Source organism: Platichthys flesus, chromosome 7 (assembly GCF_949316205.1).
Source record: "Platichthys flesus chromosome 7, fPlaFle2.1, whole genome shotgun sequence".
NCBI lineage: Eukaryota > Metazoa > Chordata > Actinopteri > Pleuronectiformes > Pleuronectidae > Platichthys > Platichthys flesus.
In genome coordinates, this window is record NC_084951.1 from 19,280,316 (window position 1) to 19,297,664 (window position 17,349).

General features: G+C 43.6%; 2 protein-coding genes across 2 annotated transcripts; both read right to left on the reverse strand.

Annotated features, from left to right (window-relative positions):
* Nucleotides 1-3,090: 3,090 nt before the first annotated feature.
* slc17a9b (solute carrier family 17 member 9b) lies at nucleotides 3,091-13,315 on the reverse strand. The gene is made up of 13 exons (XM_062391949.1): nucleotides 12,871-13,315; nucleotides 11,558-11,755; nucleotides 11,123-11,262; nucleotides 9,853-9,952; nucleotides 9,498-9,628; nucleotides 9,285-9,381; nucleotides 8,405-8,501; nucleotides 7,158-7,245; nucleotides 7,025-7,059; nucleotides 6,760-6,875; nucleotides 5,888-5,943; nucleotides 5,760-5,789; nucleotides 3,091-5,389 (listed from the first exon to the last, which is right to left on the reverse strand). The coding sequence occupies exons 1-13, from the start codon at nucleotides 13,002-13,004 to the stop codon at nucleotides 5,211-5,213; spliced, it is 1,401 nt and encodes a 466-aa protein (XP_062247933.1). The 5' UTR covers nucleotides 13,005-13,315; the 3' UTR covers nucleotides 3,091-5,210.
* Nucleotides 13,316-14,283: 968 nt separating this feature from the next.
* Nucleotides 14,284-17,085, reverse strand: LOC133957048 (glucose-induced degradation protein 8-B homolog). The gene is made up of 5 exons (XM_062392470.1): nucleotides 16,953-17,085; nucleotides 16,481-16,605; nucleotides 16,183-16,379; nucleotides 15,888-16,085; nucleotides 14,284-15,375 (listed from the first exon to the last, which is right to left on the reverse strand). Exons 2-5 carry the CDS (start codon nucleotides 16,596-16,598, stop codon nucleotides 15,202-15,204), a joined length of 687 nt encoding a protein of 228 aa, XP_062248454.1. The 5' UTR covers nucleotides 16,599-16,605; nucleotides 16,953-17,085; the 3' UTR covers nucleotides 14,284-15,201.
* Nucleotides 17,086-17,349: the final 264 nt, after the last annotated feature.

Here is a 17,349-nt window from a genome sequence, read left to right on the forward strand (position 1 = left end):
ATAGGTTCCTGAACCGATTTTCCACCTGATTTAACTTCATTCATTGTCATAATGTTCATGAATAAACAATAATAATACATTTTTAAAACATAGCAAGGGACAGAATGTTTGTGTTCAGTTCAGTTTGACATGTCCACGCATCTGGTGCAATCTGAATTGAAACCACAAGTTGATGGATTAGTCAGCTTGTTATTTTGATAATTGAGTCAAAATGCTGCAGCCACAGAACATGCTGCAGCTCCTCGACTTTTATGAAGTGTTACTTTTACTCATGTTATGTGAAGTAATACATGTAAATAACTTCCGGTTGTTTATTGTCAGACAAAAAAATCAATTTGAATGTTAACATATCTGATATTTTACAGACCAAGCTTCTAACCAAATTAGAAATGAACGACCAGATTGAAAAATAACAATGATTTCCATGATTACTAGACACAGTCTCAGTAAAAAGATCTTAGTGGGATAAACTATTCCTTCGACTAAAGCCAGGAAAATTGTCATGAAAGATTTGCCATTTATCTCACTAAGAGGGTTAGGGTTAGAGATTTCCTTTGCTCTCTTCTTAAAACAGAATATCTGACGCTCGCTGCCAAAGGCATGTCACCATATTGTTTTCTATATTTTACATTTCTTAACATTTGCCCTGTTACACGTCTACATTTATGACTGAGGAACTGTGAACTCCAGAGCCGCTCATTTGGCAAAGTAAGAAAATGGAAAAACAAAAGAAATTCTCTACTCTCACTGTGACTGCAGGGGAGAGTGTAATTCTGCCTTTTTTTCTTTTTTTTTTGGCTTAAACATAAAACCAATATTAGAGGATGAAAAAAAACTGTTTCTGAAAAGAGAAAACAGTCAGAAGGATTCAGAGTTTTGCTCCCCTGTTCAACTGTCAGAGCTGGATATTACTTTGTTCTGCTGGAAGATGAATAACAAGTGGCTAGTGTTTGTACACACACACACACACACACACACACACACAAACTAACACTGTCCTCATCTGGCCAGTGGGTTAAGCATGGTTTAATGTTATTATTGCGCAGGTGTGGGTCTTGTCCCTCAGGGTTCCATTAAAATGATGCCCCCTCTCAATGGCGGCTCCATTCGCTCTTTAGATTTAACACAGGCCATATGTCTAGCAGGAGGCAAACAGCTGATGGGGTTTAATTGACGGAAATCAACATATTTGGTAGTGTGTGTGCATGTGCGTGCGTGTGTGTCAGTGATGTGCTAATGGTGGACGTGCTCTGGCATCAGGGGACATCTTTAAAGGGTCAATTGTGAATCAGAACCGAGTTTGGAAAGAAAGGAGAGATGAGAAAGAAGGAGGGCAGCGGAGACATGGCGGAAGAGAGAGAGAAACATAAAACGGAGACAGAGGAAAAACTGCAATGCAGGACAGTTTGGATTCATTCGGGGACGTGTCTGCTCCAGCTGTGCACAGAGAGCTGACTTCATGTCCTATCAGGCTTCACAGAGACGCAGCACCTGACTGCAGTCAACTCATGTAGAAGCAGCTCTGACACTGAGCTGATCCCGGATCAGGAGGGGACCCGAACCAAACCAGGCCGTACACCCGCTGCCACAAGGACCTGCACTCATTCACAATAACCGCTTTCTTCTCATTTAACAGAAATATTTCTTGGATCCATTTGGAAAACTATAGAAGAATGGGGAAAAAGTAGTTCTCTGTCATGAGGGATAACCCAACATTAGGCTAACAGGCGCAACGCAATTAGCACATAAAACCTGTCAATGGCCCTCGATATCACGGCCCTCTAAGGAGTGGCAGACTTATAAAGCCTCCTGATCTATTACTACAAAGTGATTAATCCTCCCCACACAATGACCGGTCTTTAACTAGGCCTCTATATTATTAGGTAGCCCTGTATGGCACTTCAGCCCCGCGCTAATTAGCATTCAGATCAGGCACCGCAGAGACAGCCCCTCCACCACAGAGGAAGGACACAGGATGAGATGGCGACACAGTGAAATGTCATTAACTTGATGTTAATTACTAATTAATGGGGCTATTTCATTTACATGTATCCCCGGCTCTCGGATGGAGCCTGCCTTTACTGGGTTACTCTTACCAGCCGACAAGTTGGGGGAGGGTTTATCTCCCCCCCGTCTCCCCCTCACACTCCCCCTCAAAGCGTTTCATCTCTGCTAATTAAATAGTGGGCCACTCATCATGATTATGTCTGCTTTTACAACACCATTCTGTGTCAGCGAGAGCACTCCAATAAGCAAGTGACCACTTCTTTAACACCAGGGCTGTTTTTTGTCTGAACTGGGCATTAAAAGCCAAATTCGGTGCCAACTCCACTCCACTGACTTCTATCTGACTTGTTACTTTCACTCACTTGTGACCCCCCCCCCCCCCCCCCCCTTCCCTTTCTCTTCATCGCCACGCGGCAGCCACAAGCCGCCCGTCTCCATGGCAACCTGAGCCTCTGGTCCCAGGAGGAGGAGTGGGCTGGGTTGACAAGCGTCTGGCCATTCGCACGTGGGCAGTGCCAGCTCGCCAACATGGCACACAGCATCCTGCCATATGGTGCCACCATATACGTCCTGCTGGCTCGGACCCGGAGTCTGGGCCTGCAGTGAGCGGGGAGTGTGAACCCGCAGCAGAACCTGTTCCGCAGCTGATCCACGTGCAGCCCCGGCAACTCATCTGCACATAAACTGATCTTTTAATGATTTAATAAATTAATTAAATTGTTTTCATTCTTTACCTGTGAATTAAGGTACATGATTAGACTTTTGTAATCTTAGACAATATTTGCTGTGAATCTGAAGTCAACTCAAGGAAAAGTCTCAGAGCGATAAGAAGAGATGGCTTCTGTTCTGCAGACAGAAAGTGTTTGTACAGCTTCATGAGGCTGGACGAGCTCCACTCATCATTAATACCACACTGCCTCTCTGTGGCACCACAGAGGAAAGACATGCACAAGCTGCAGCACACTGGAGCCACGCATTAATGCTGACAAAATATATTTTTATTCAAAGTCAATATATGCTTTTAAATACAACATTTGTTAAAAGCATTGAAATACTGCATATTCTTGCCTTTTTTATATTATACATATATTATATTATACATTATCAAAAATCAATTTGTCAGTGAGGCTTTCAGGAACCTACAGTGAGATATGTTGGTGAACAGAACATCAGCTATGTGTCGTGTCAATCTTAACATTCTGCAGAACAACATCGACACAGTAACGGAGACACAAATAGATGAGACAAGCAGTGAAGGCAACTGGAAATCAATACATATCTGCTGAGGCGGTTTAAACAGCTCAGGAATGTGCAGCATTAAAAAAAAAAGGCAGCTATAAAAAAGTTGAAGGCTCATTCATTTGTGCAGCAGTTTTATATAAATAGACTCGATTGTGTAGCTGAATGGTCAAGGCAACATTCACGTTCAAACATGGTGTGTGCACAGATTCTAAATTCCATCAATAGGAAATTCCAAGCTCGATAGTTGATTTCTTATTCCCATGTGTGTGTAACCATTGACCATAATGGGCATTTCCTATATTAGAATTGTAAAGACACCATGTTCAACTAAAAGATACACGCCTGTGTATGTAATCAACAAAGACATATAAGCAACACAACTCCTGCAACCGAGGAAACAATAGCCACGTGCAATGATCGCCGATACTGTGTGACCGCAGTTCTCTCATTGCTTAAATTAGACAAAGAATACAAAATGAATCGATTTAAAAGAAGGTACACACATCAAGTGAGCATCTAACCTGGACGTGAACCCTGCAGAGTGTAAACCACCAATTGCAAAACTGCGTCGTGAAGGCTGAATGTAAGGATCCTTTCTAGTTTTGTGCTGCTACATTCTCTGCACTAAAGACATGATAACAAATCCTCTCCAGTAAGTTAACGGTTGTTGTTGGTGCTTTTCTCCTGCACTGGGATATTCATCATATCAGTGTGTAACCAGTGAGACAATAGTATTACAACTGGCAAAAGGAGACAGATTGTGAAAACTTTGATTTGTCCAAAACGCCATGACGAGCGGACGGGATCCCTCCCCCCTCCCCCCATGTACTGACGTCACTTCCCGTCTAAAGAGTTACTTTAATGTAAAGTGCAATAATAACTTATACCTTATTTTATTTAACGCAAAACCGTTTGAGATGATTATATGGACGGTTGTATTTCCTCCTTAGACGGGAAAGTGACGGTCAGAGCAGAAGAACAAGTGAAGACACTAAACTTGCAGAATGATCTGTTGAGTTTTCCAGATGCCATCACACTTAAACAGTAACTTACATTTTCCCATCAAAATATTTCCTTTTCTCTTATCTATCTGAATATATATATTTATTTATTTTTCTAAAAAAAATTAACAAAACAAGTTGTAAAGCCATATAAATAAAGCACACAAAATAATTAAGTGAGGTATTTCTTTTCCATGCGTCCACATAGAAAGAGAATAAAATTAATAGATAACCTTTGGTCTTGTTGCCCCCCCCCCCCCCTCCCCTCCGTGCCGTAACGGTAAAGATGAGCTCTTAACCATGGAGATGTGGTAGACAAATGGTACGGGGACATTCGAGCGCCTGCAGTGTAATTAGTGGCCGGGTAATGAGCTGTCACTCAGGTGGTTCTGGTGGAGATGGGTAGAATGGGGCTCGACTAATGAGAGACTTCGGATACGGGAGGCTGGACTCTCCCTGCGTCTGGCACAGCGTCTCCCTGCAGGGCAAGAACACACCGCCCTGGTCTGTCGCAGCTGTCTCACACATCCATCAGTCTCAAGGCTCCACCAACACCCAGCGACACACCCCGGGAGCGAGCCGCTGCTTTCCAACAACAGTCTCGAGTCACACATCCTGGAACAGGTGCAAACAGTGGGACCAGCAACCGTGTAAGAACCCGTTCATTTCTTTCTCTCCCACTCCTCATCATCCCTGAACTGTCGGAGCAGCTACTCACATCGCCGTGTTTTACTCTTTGCTCCGTGGGATTTGTCGTGTGTGCTTTTCAGTAACTGTTGCAGTGCTCCGTTAACCAGACCCGTCCGTTTTTTCCAGGTGTCGTACGCAGGCTCCCCCCAATGCGCCACTTGCCGTCCATTGGCTGAGTTCTCCAAAGTGAATGGTGTCCTAGCTGCCGGTCGCCCAAGGTCACACTCTCCCTTGAGGAATGGCACTCCGGTCGCCCTGATGACTAACGATCTAGATGTGGATGTTGTGGTGGCGCACCTTACTACAGTCAATGTCCATCCGGCGGGCCTCGGCGAACGCCAGGAAGGTGCAGAGGCCCAGCACGTTGACTGTGGTGATGAGGGCGAACACAGCCGCCCACGAGCCTGTGGCCTCGATGAGATACCCCGAGAAATACACCAGAAGGACCCCTGGACAGAAACACACACACACACACAGTCGCACTGAGTAACACGTTATCACAAAGGAAGCACACACAAGCTTCCATGTGGAATGTTCACTTTAGTTTCCCACGAGTGTCGCAGTCCGCTGTGCGTCCCTCACAGGACCACACCTGTCATCCACCGCGCCCTCTATTATTCATCTGACACAAACTCAATCATGCTCCTTTGATGAAATATGCATCGCACATGGGCCACGGTGACGGACGGGAGACACGCCGGCGGGTTGGAAACTCAGAGACGTCAATGAATAATTTCACATAATAGATTGTTAAAGGCAAGAAAAACACAATAATTTAGAAGCTGCTGCTGAAAAATGTATCACAGATATTTGTCTCACCTGAGAAAGCACCGCATGTATTCATGACACCTGGAAGAGGAATGCAGATACACACACGCTAGATGTAAAACTTCAGTCATGTCAGTGCTAAATAGATTTATGTTGACGTAAAATCTTTAAGTACTTACCAAATAGTGCTCCAGCACAGGATGGAGCGAGATCTTGAACATTTACAGAAACCCCACTGTGGACATGAAGTAAAATCATTTTTATATTATCATAATTATCATATCATTAGTTATAAGGTGCTAAACTATCAACTGACTCGACATTGTTACTTGCACAGATCGAACTTAAAAGTTCCAGTTGTTGCAGGAATATGAAAAATATTGCATATGAAAGGTGTTCTTATGTTTTACAAATCATATGACTAATAAATAGTCATTATTTTACTACTTAAAAATATCACAACACTACTAAGGTATTAAATAATCACAATGAGAATTATTAACAAAAACAAATACCAGATCAGAACGGAACAAACTTTACAGTCCTGCAGGTTCATAGGGTTTTAAATACCTGACACTTCCTCAAACTTCTTCAAACTTTCTGACACAGTATCACTTCAACCACAAGTGCTTACACGCCCTGACTTTGTATGTTCTTGCACACGTGTTTGTCCCTCACTTCGCATTAAGTCAAGGACACATACTTAAAGTTTAAATTATACATTTAATGATAATTTAAATATTTGAAGAATACTAAGAGGATTAAGGAAATATTGAGAATTAGCATACAAATTAATGAGCGTTTTTTAGCAGGCAAAGACCCTAAGAATAAAAAAGTCCTACCTATGACATTTTACCCAATTGTTTGACACTCGACTGTACAAAACAAAGGCAAATCAATAACTAATAGACACTGATTGGGCAAAACTGAAATTGACAGAACATTAAACTGACAAACTGACCCTTGGGGACCACCACATTTAAATCTAAAAAGAGGTTGTTGTTTCAGGGGCAGAGACGGAGGAGTGTGAGGACATGGTGGCTGCCGGTACCTGTGACTGAAGGTGGTGAGGCCCATGGTGGCAGACACAAATGCTACAGCCCAAGGGAAGGTGTTGTTGCCACATAGAAGGAGGGTGAACACACTGGACACACCCATGGAGAAGAACTAACAGATGGATGAATGCACACGTAAACCACACATACATCAAAATCTAACAGATTTCATTATGTACAAGAGGAGAGAGATTAACCACACAATGAGAATAGAAAGTCGACACACACACACACACAGAATAATAATGTCAAATATTGTACCTGCATCAGCTTCCTCACTGAGGCTGTATCGAAGCCTGAAGGGAACAAAAGAGAAGTTAGGAAAGGGAATTACACAACTGGCTTAACAATAACTAAACACATTTAAACTTGTGTGTGAAATCCGTTCCTCTACCTGTACTGATGAGGTGGTCAGACAGGCAGCCACTGAGGAGGGAGGAGGGGATGGCCACTAACCAGGGAATCACATTGAACACCCAGCCCTGCGGGGACAACACATTTTCTGGGCATGAATGAACTTGAAGAGAAACAGCAGGGAACACTGAGTGTTGGGTTATTTTACTAAGTCACAGTGTGCTGCGGACACGACTGGTTGTTGGGTTTTTCACTCTACACACAGGGATGTTGGTTAGAAGGTCACGTGGTCGATCGATCGACCTCAGCATGTGGTGTCATCATGACTGCCATGCTTTTTTCTGTGGTGCACCCATCTGGCTGACATTGTGTTTTTCTGTGAAATGTCCACTGGATGGAATTTAACATATCACATTTCATCCAGCACCACCAGAAGGTAAAGGTTGTTTTTAATCTAGGGAGTGTAAAAACTCTTCCTGGTTATGACAAGACACTTGCAAAACCTTCCCATCAACCTTAGCGGCATTCTGTGTTCAGTGCTGATTAGCAAATGATAGTTTAATAAGATGCTAAATTAGAATGCCGAACACTACTTCTTCTTAAAGGGTCAGGGTGTAGAATTTAGTGACATCTAGTGGCGGAGTTGCATGTTGCAGCTGAATACCCCTAACCTGATCCTCCCTTTCAAAGCATGAAATAGAACCTATGGTAGCCTTCATATGTCATAAAAACTCAAATGGTGTTTAGTTTGTCCAGTTTGGACGACAGAAAAAAACATGGACGCTTGGAGGACCTGGTCTGATCGCCTCCCGGTGGCTGGCTGAGGTATAGGTCATAAATCCTGCCTCCTCAATGTTAGTGGATGGGACACAGACAAAACTAAAAAGTCCTTGTTACACTGATAAATGCTCAAGTGCTCATGTTTGCGATAAGTTTGGCTTTAATTAGTTATTTAATGCTTAAAAAAAATGGAGAAATGTCATTGGACAAACACGCACTTAATTTCTTGATCGTGGGAGGTGGTGGAGACCTGTTGTCCCTCTTTATGTACAAGTACAAAACCAGCAAATACTGTTTACTGAGTATAATGTCACAGAGCCCCAGGAACCACTGTGGCCTCTTTGACCTCTGAAACAAAGGTGTAGTCTTTTATTTATTCAAGGAGACAGCAGGTCAATAATCCACTGAGCCACACTGTAGATGATTTCTCTTGTTAAATCAAGGTGTAGTCGTTCTTTATTACATCCCGTCACTGTGACGTCAAATATGTGAAGAAGGCGTCTTTACCTTAGCATCCGGGAAAGTGTCTCTGAAGAAAGTTGGCAGCCAGGACAAAAGAGTGAAGAAGGTGCTGGCGGTGCAAAGGTGTGTAACGATCACGGCACTGTTCAGAAAACGACAAGAGACAAACTCATAAAAAAATTGCATTGCAGCCACATTTGTGTTTACCAAAGCTTATCTGCTCACAAGTCCTGTTTGTTTAAACACACTCTGTTCGTTAGTCATCTGTAATTTTCCTGTCAATAATGTTTATAAAGGTTAGGTCCATGTGGAGGAAGGCATCACGGAGCCATTCAGCCTTCTTCTAATCTGTTTCTCTCAAGGTGGGTCAGATCAAACTAAATGAAACCACAGAGGTGCTGTGTGGCTGAGAGTGGAGCCTATCAGCTGCATTGACGTGAGGAAATATCTTGGTCATGGGGACAGACCTGAAGAAGACGGAGGAACTCAACTCCGTGGACATTGACAGACAGCTGAGACAACAGCAGATGTAAATATGCACATATCAAAAACTGGATCCGTGTCTGCAGAAACAGAAATCACATGACAGGGCTAGCTGTCAAAACTGGGACATGTTATTATGTATTTCCACAATCCTCCACTCACATTATTATTTCTAAACCAGCCTCTAACTCTTACTTCCATGGTTGCAAAACACAATAATTAAAGTGGAATTTCAGGTTTTGGATGTTGCTGTAACCGAGCCCCAGTATTACAGGTGACCCGCCTGACTCGAGCTCTGTGAAACAAACTAAACAACAGTTTCTCAATCATCTGCATTTTAAGATCAAACAAACAGCGACGCAAAATACACACAATCACAAAACGAGGCTTGAACACGCGCTCACAACCACACACACACATGCGCCCTTTGTGGTTATCTCACCAGACTGCAGGTTGTTTGAGGAGCCGCAACCAGTGTCTCTTTGTCAGTTTGGACTGGGGCCCGCCGCTTCCCAGGGATTCGAGGGTGATGATTGGCCCTGCAGAAAAAACACACAGGCACAGTCACGTGGGCATCCAAGAGGACACTGACTCTAATTATACAAATAAGAAGCCGCAGGACAGGGGAGTGCGGAGAGTTTGAAGCCTCGCTTGCCTTCCCCTTTGAGTAGATATTTCCACATGCAGTAGGACCACACCACTGAGAGGAGGCCGGTAACATAGAAAACACTCTCCCAGCCGTAGAGGTCCAACATGAGGGAGCCGGCCCCTCCGATCAAGAGAGTGCTGGAAGGGGGGGGGGGGGGGGGGGGGAACAGGGGTCATGACAAGACACGACAAGTCAGGCAAACACACTCTCGTAAAAAGATGTTTTAAGACGGTAACGTACTTAGTTAAAATATAAATGTGTATTAGCAGTGATTGTGACATCAACTGTACAATCAGCTCCTCTTTGCACATTACAAAAGGGGGTTTTGTGACAAACACTTATTGCACAACAGTTGACTCACCCCAGATAGGAGCCGCTACCCACGGTGCTCATGAGGAAGCCTCTTTCACTTTCCACCACCTTCTGAGAGCACAGACTCGCAAGGGAGGGGTAATGAACTCCTGAGATCAACACAGAAGACAACATCAGCCGGAGTTTAGGAAGAAGTCTACAAAATAATTTGAGGTGTGGATGAAAAACTGATTTTTACCACTTCGTCACACAAAACGAATGTAAATCTGAGGGGAAATTATAGATTTTGGACGTGTAACATGGTGAATGTTCAAGGAAGTGATTTAGTGTTTGTCATCTAGACATGGGAACAGCTCATTTTTTAATTGTGAAAAGTTTTAGGATTTCACCTACGAAGAATGTTGATTTGTGTTCTCAAGGCAAAGAAAGTAAACATGGTGAATGTCACTGAGGTTGTAGTTCCTAATGGTCACCAACAGAGGTCTATACATTGTGTGGTTAATCAATAAAGGTGATGGTCATCATCTTCCTCTTTATATAAAATGCTAACATAAATTGTTTTATTTTAGAGCACAAATAATATTGCAATGAGGCCTGTGATGAACACTAGACTGACAAATGTGAATTATGAGAAAAGGTAAAAAAAAGTATGATTTTCCCATTTTTCTTTTCAGTGGATATTTACAAATTACAAATCAGTTTTAGTCATTTGAGGGCTTTGAGAAGGAAACTGGTTTTATTAAGCTTTCAAACATGTACTGAACTCCGCAGGTAAGACAAATTCTCTCTGGAGCAGATGCATGTCTGAACGCTCATGTCCGAGTCAGAGGCTCTGCAGATCCTGCAGACTTTCTACACCCGGCCCCTTAAGCATAAGGTCCCTAGATATTCAGAAGAGGTCAATGTGAGAAGTCAGCGGAGGATCCTTGGCTCGATTCCCCGAGGGATGATGACGCTTCTAACATATGAAAGAAAAAAGGAAAGAACGAAGGACAAAGGAAACACTCCAACCACATTCTGGATTACTCACAGCAACAAGTTCTGCTTGTTTCATTTGTTGATTTCAGTTTCATATTTGAGGCCACAACAGATAGATAGATAGAACGATTGATAGAGCGATAGATGCTCTATTGATCCTGAGGGAAATTTAGGAGCCAGACACTTAAGACCCATGAAAGTACTGAAACAACAGACTCTTGAGAATGTCATCCTTCCATTCCTTAAAATAAACGCAGACCAATCTTTAACAGGTCTGCAAAGAGCAATTAAGCCTCGTCACTGCCGTGTTCTCAGCTCGTGATTCATGCAGCACCTCTGACCTTGCAACAGGCCCATGAGAAAGCGAGCCAGTGTCATGGAGAAGATGGGCTGGGAGCAGAACTGAGCCAGGATGGGTGTGAAGGCGGTCATCGAGCCCCAGGCCGCTGCAGACAGCAGGAGGACCTTCTCACCTCCCACTCTGTAAACAAAGGACACAGCCTGTATTAGTTTTACCCCCTGACTGCTCAGATAGAGGCTTACCTCATTCAGAGGGTTTGAGCAGAACGGTGATCTCTAGGATAACTTAGCACATCAGTGAAAACACATCTGTTTATGATAATACAATTAAAACGTGTATTTACTACAGTATCTGTTTTCGGAGTAAGCAAACACAACTTGCAGTTTGATGAGCAGGGGGTTAAAACCAGAGACAAATTAAAAACAGGTTTCACGGTCAGAATGTGGTCGGATCACAACATGACCAAGTTTCCTACCTGTCACTGACGTAGCCTCCGAGCACTTGGGTGAAGCAGTAGCCCCAGAAGAAGCTGCCCAGCACCATGCCCGACTCCCTCTTGGTCCAGTTGAACTTCTCCGCCATGCTGACGGAGCAGATGGGCATCGCCACACGGGCACAGTAGAGGAGGCACGTCCCGAACAGCAGCACCACGGTCCATACCCTCGCCACCGGCCTGCACAGGAGGAGAACGGGTCAAGTTATTTGAGTTTGGTTGTAGCAGATGGGACCTGAGTCCATCCCAGCACAGTTGCCTCATAGCAAGAGGTTTCCTGGTTTGAATCCCAGCTTGGCCGGGGTCTCTCTGTGTGGAGTTTCTGTGTATTGTCAGGGTACTCCACCTTCTTCCCAGAGTCCAATGGCATGAGGATAGGAGTTATGTTAATGGAAGGTTCTAAATTATCCATTGGCGTCAATGTTAGTGTGTATGATTGTTTGTCCCTGTATGTTGTCCCTGAGAAACACTGGTGACCTCTCCAGGGTGTAGCCATAGCCCACCTCTGGCTCAAAGGAACTAAAAGGAGTGGAACCACCTAAACCAGATTGGTTGCCGACTATTCATTATCGGCCAAATAGCCTTCTAATACTCAAGGTATTCGAGTTTCTACGATATGCCCACAAGGGGATTCCTTTAACAGAATGATGTCACAACAATATAATAAATAAATGACACTGAAAACTAGGTCAGGAAAGTTCTCCCGCACATTTTATACACTCACTGTATTAAAAAGAAAGGACAAATTGCACGTGAACATAACTTTGATCCTCATCTCTGTATCTCAGATCTTTGAAACAACAGCCTTGTTTGTATATGTAGCATTACTTCTGCTTTTTTGTAAATACATTTCTACTTTTGACTTTTATTCGTTCTATATTCTCCCCTTGAGCTGCTGTTTCATCTGTGAATTTCCTCTAGGGAGGAAAAATTAAGGTACATTTTATCCGATTTGATCTAATCTTTTATTATCTTAAAAAGGTTTTTTGTACTGTAATTCGTTTTAATAAAGGAAACATGACTCACTTCCTTACTCATAAACGATTTGGCCCTAAAATTAAAATCTCAAGAGCACTGGACCTTGACTGAAACACCACTGATGTCACTCTGTGTTTGTGCTGCAGGAGTTTTTGGAAATAGCAGAAAAGAGAGTTATTTAACTATCAGATTATCAGAAATGTTCAAGGTTAATATGCAAGGCTTGTACCGATGTGACGAGTTGCTGGAAACTGGAGAACACGACAAGCGGGCAGCAGCAGAATAGAGGATCAGGGGTTAGGATAGAATAACGTTACCTGGGCCAGTGGGTGTTGTGCTCCGGCCACTTCTTGTGACCCGCCGGGACTCCGCTCTTCTCTGGCGGACAGTTTTCCTTGTGACAGACCAGATCTGGACTATAGTTCTTGCCATATTTTTGAATAACTGCCATTCAACGCGAGGTAAACGGCAGCCCCCCCCCCTCTTCCTCCTTCTCTGTCAGTCGAGGTTTTTACTTTGAGTCTCTTTACGCGCGGTGAGCTGACGCAGACGCTCGGACCAGGACGCAGGAGTCTCCGCGCAGTCTTATCCCTGCTTCGCACCGTGTGCATCCATGTCCCGAAGCGGAGGAAGGCGAGCGAGCGAACGGCGGAGGAGCTGGGCTGCTGGAGGAGGAAGAGTGGTGTTCGTGATGCCCGAGGAGGAGTAATCCACGTGTCAGTTTTTCTCCCCCAGCCTCCTCCTCCTCCAGCTCGGCCCCGCAGTTCTCCTTCTCATCGGTAGGGCTCATCAGGAAGTGATTTCAGCAATCCTGTAGTGTAGACCTTAGTCAGCCGGCTGCAGCCATTACCGTGTGTCACCAGAGAAGCATCTGGCCGAGGCCCCTTCCGTGTCCGACCATGACGGGGCACTTTATGTTGTTATATATAGAGGGAGATGAGGAAGATGAGTTCTACTGTAAGTCCCCACCGATGAGGAAGACGGTGATGGAGCCTGGACTGATGGAGCTGAGCTGTGCACAGAGGCTGTTTGTAAACACGTGTCATGGAATGATCTGCATTCAGCAAACTATTGGCATCTGTCCTACCACAGTGTGTGGAAGTGTTAGAGTAACAGCACGGTTAACTTTTATATCAGGAGAGATAACTTTTTAATCAGGAGGTGAGATAAACATTAAATCAAAAGGAGGGATCACTATTGAAACAGGAGGAGGGATCAGCAGGGAGGTAGATGAAAGAGAAAAGCTCAGAAGTGGAACATGCATAGAGGGACATCAAAGGAGATGTGAGCCCCTGCACTCCTCAAACTAAGTAAAGGGTATTTTTATTTTTGAATAACTAATTACCCCAGATCCACCGGTAGCACTGGCTGCCACACAAAGGCATGGTCAGGATGTTTTGTTTATCCTTGTGGTAGTCGATCATTTGACTGACCTCAATGAGTTTCAAAGATAAGTTAGGCCTGGCAATATGTAACTATTCCCGTCATTGGGTGTTAGTTGCATTAGCATAAAAACCACATTTTAATGGTGAGTATTTCAATCATTAACATGTCACTGATCATGGTTTTTGGAAATCATGATCTGTAAAGTTCAGATATAATTTTTTTCCCTAACTTTGCGATGAGAAAAAGAGACCAAGTGCTTGAATACAAACTTCCAATCTGTACATAGTGCAGTACCCGAGGGAAATGGATATACTTCACAGCAACAACACGTTCTTGATGCCTGGTCCAGTTTAAAAATTCACTTTTATTGCAAAATAATATACCAGCAAAAAAAAAAAAAAAAGCACATCAAATTTTTTTGCAAAATAGCTACTTATTCCATACATGTAAATAATGCATCAGTAAAAGTATCTCCATGTCTGAGTACATAGATTTATCACCATTCACATTTTTTAATATCGCTTGTGATGTTTGACAACAATATGAAACTGAGTTCCCCTTGAAGCCCGCACAGTCGCACAATGCTGCAAAGTTTACAGCTTCCCAGGAATCTTGCCATGACCCCAACTGCTACTACGATGTACAGCTTGATGTTTTCTCTGTTCTTATCTACATCTTTTCATGAGGTTTTAAGCAATAATGAAATATGAATCTAGGAAATTTCCTTTTTCAATGTCACAGTAGCTTGACACATCCAAAGTATCTTGCTTTGACTGTTCCTGTAACAGAAGAGCACAAGCTGACAGACTACTCGCTGAAATGTGGATGGTTTTTTTGTAAGGAAAACGTTTATTTGAGGCAGTGCACACTGAGCCGCCCACTCTCCCCCTGAACATCAACCCCTCCTCTAAGTGGTCACACACAGAACGTGACAGCCTAATTTAGGCTTTATTCACACCCTCCTATGCAAACAACTTTCCCTGCCAACAGACAGAAAAACCTAGTGTAACTGAGATAAACCAATTTTATTTAAACAAATAGTTAAATACCAAGCAGAATAATGGTATGTGTGTTATTTTAGTGTGAGAGTTCCTTTTAAAATGCCATTACTCCAGTTTGCACATTCTACCTTACTTAAGTATCAAAAAGCAACCCTTACAAAAAGAAAAGGTTGTACTCTACGAGTCAGTTTGTCGGGGTATAAATAGGTGAAGGAAATGTGTCCGTTTTATCATGCGGTGCTATGTTTTCTCTGTGGGTCCTTATTTGGGGTCTTCAATTGTTCCCTTGCTGAGGTCAGTCATTTTCGGATACTTCACTTTCTTTTGGTCAAGTTCGTTCTGAGCCCACAGCAGGAGCTTCAGGAGCTTGGCCAGCTTGGGGGTTGACTCCCTGTTTTCATAGTCGAGTACACACTGATTTACTTCACTCCACACCTGAAAAACAAACGCACATATATGTAACTGCTTCAAATACGTTTGATCGTGTGGAATTTGTTGCACTTTCATTAGGGTCCAAATGAGAGGAAGCACAGACCGAAACATTCTGATCTTCAGCCCATGGTTTGGGCCATAAAACTTCTACAGTTCTAAATTCAATAAATTGTCCCACAATGGTTTCTATCTAAGAGAAGATGATTACATAAAATATCGAAATATATATTACAGAAGTCTTCTAAATAAATTTTGGATGAACACATTATTATATTAATTGAGTAATAAAAAATAACTCTTTGATTTATCGAAAAATCTACCGTTGATTACTTGATAAATCCATAAAATAACAATCTATAGGTGCAGCCCTAAAAACAAGATGGTGCCGTCTTCATGCTGCAGAAAAAGGCCACAGCCAGTTACTAAAGATTAACAACTTGGTCAAAAACTAGTATTTGGCTCTTCACCGAGCACATACACAGTATCATCGCTTTAACAACATGCTTTGACCTCACCTTCTGTCTCTGCATCATATTCAGCAGATCTCCGAATGGGGACTCCTCCGGGTTGTCGAACGCCAGCAGGGCCAGTGTCCTCTCCATCTCCGTCAGACACTCTCGGCTCTCCTCCCCCTGCTCCGCTAACTGAGCCTGGGCGAACTCGAGAGCGGCTTCGGTCTCCCTCAGACGAATCAGCTCGATCAGATGCTGCTGCTGTGAACGCGAAACAACAAAACACGACTGCAGCGGTGAGTGAAAAGAAACAGACTGAGCGATACATGCAGGTGAATGACGTGCGTTTGATTTTTACCTGTAGGTGGAAGTAGAGGTAACGGTTCGTATCTAGCAGCTCCGGGTGCAGACTGTTGATCAGCGCGATGGCGTCCTGGATCTGTCCCTTCAGGATCATCTCTCGGATTTTAATGCGCTCATCGAGAGAGTCCAGATCGACACTGGGCTCGATCCCCGACTCCATCCGGAACTTCTCTGCTGCCTCTTTGAAGCCCTCTGTTTGAACAGAAGCCGTGGATTTAGAAAAGATCCCTGCTTATTCCACATTCAGCCATCACACAGAAGTGATCTGCATATGAGAAAAAAAGCTTGTTCACCTGTCACCAGGTAGTTCATGATGAGCCGGTTCATGTCGGCTCTCTGGATGTGGACATTGTTGAGTTTATCCATCCACTCGTCCCTTGTTATCTCGTCCTGCTTCTCTGGATAACTCATCGTGACCCTGGAGCAGAGGAGATTAGCTTCGTTGTCACGTCACAAGTTATCATTTTATAACTCACCAACAAGAACAACTACACAACGTCACAACAGTGTGAGTGATGTATTCTTCAGTTTGACAGCAACCGCGACACCGGAAATCAAAGTCACAATATCTGGGGCCTTCGAATATAAACACAACATTGAAGCCTGATTTTCGTCAACACGGATGAAAACAAAGACAACTTTCGTCTTTGCGAGTATTTACATCGAACACACCCGCCCGAAACAAACACTATTCTGTTCCATTGTCTTTCATCCTGTTGAATCTACAACCTATCAGCAATAAAAGCGACACTTAGTTCACAATACCTGGAGATTTTGTCGCTACTTCCCAGCAGTAGCTAGCTAGCTAGCGGAGGTTAGCCTCTTCTTCTTCTTCTACTACTTCTTGTTGTTGTTCTTCCGCTTTCTCCTGTCTACTTCCGGTGTCACGTCGAATTCTGTTCCTAGTTCTCCACAACACGTGTCCGTTTGATAGCGCCCCCCTCGGTGGTGAATGTTGTGATCGCGGGTGGTACCGTCTATGTGCTGGGTTCAGGCGAAGCTTGGAGACACATACTCTTAAGGGGATACAAACATCACCACAACACCGGTACGTCAAACCACACTTCTGACTCACTACTTCCCCTAGAGTTCATTTAAATAATTGTGTAACCACGAAATTCCCTGGATGTTATGTCGAAATGTAAATTCTTCTTGTTTTGTT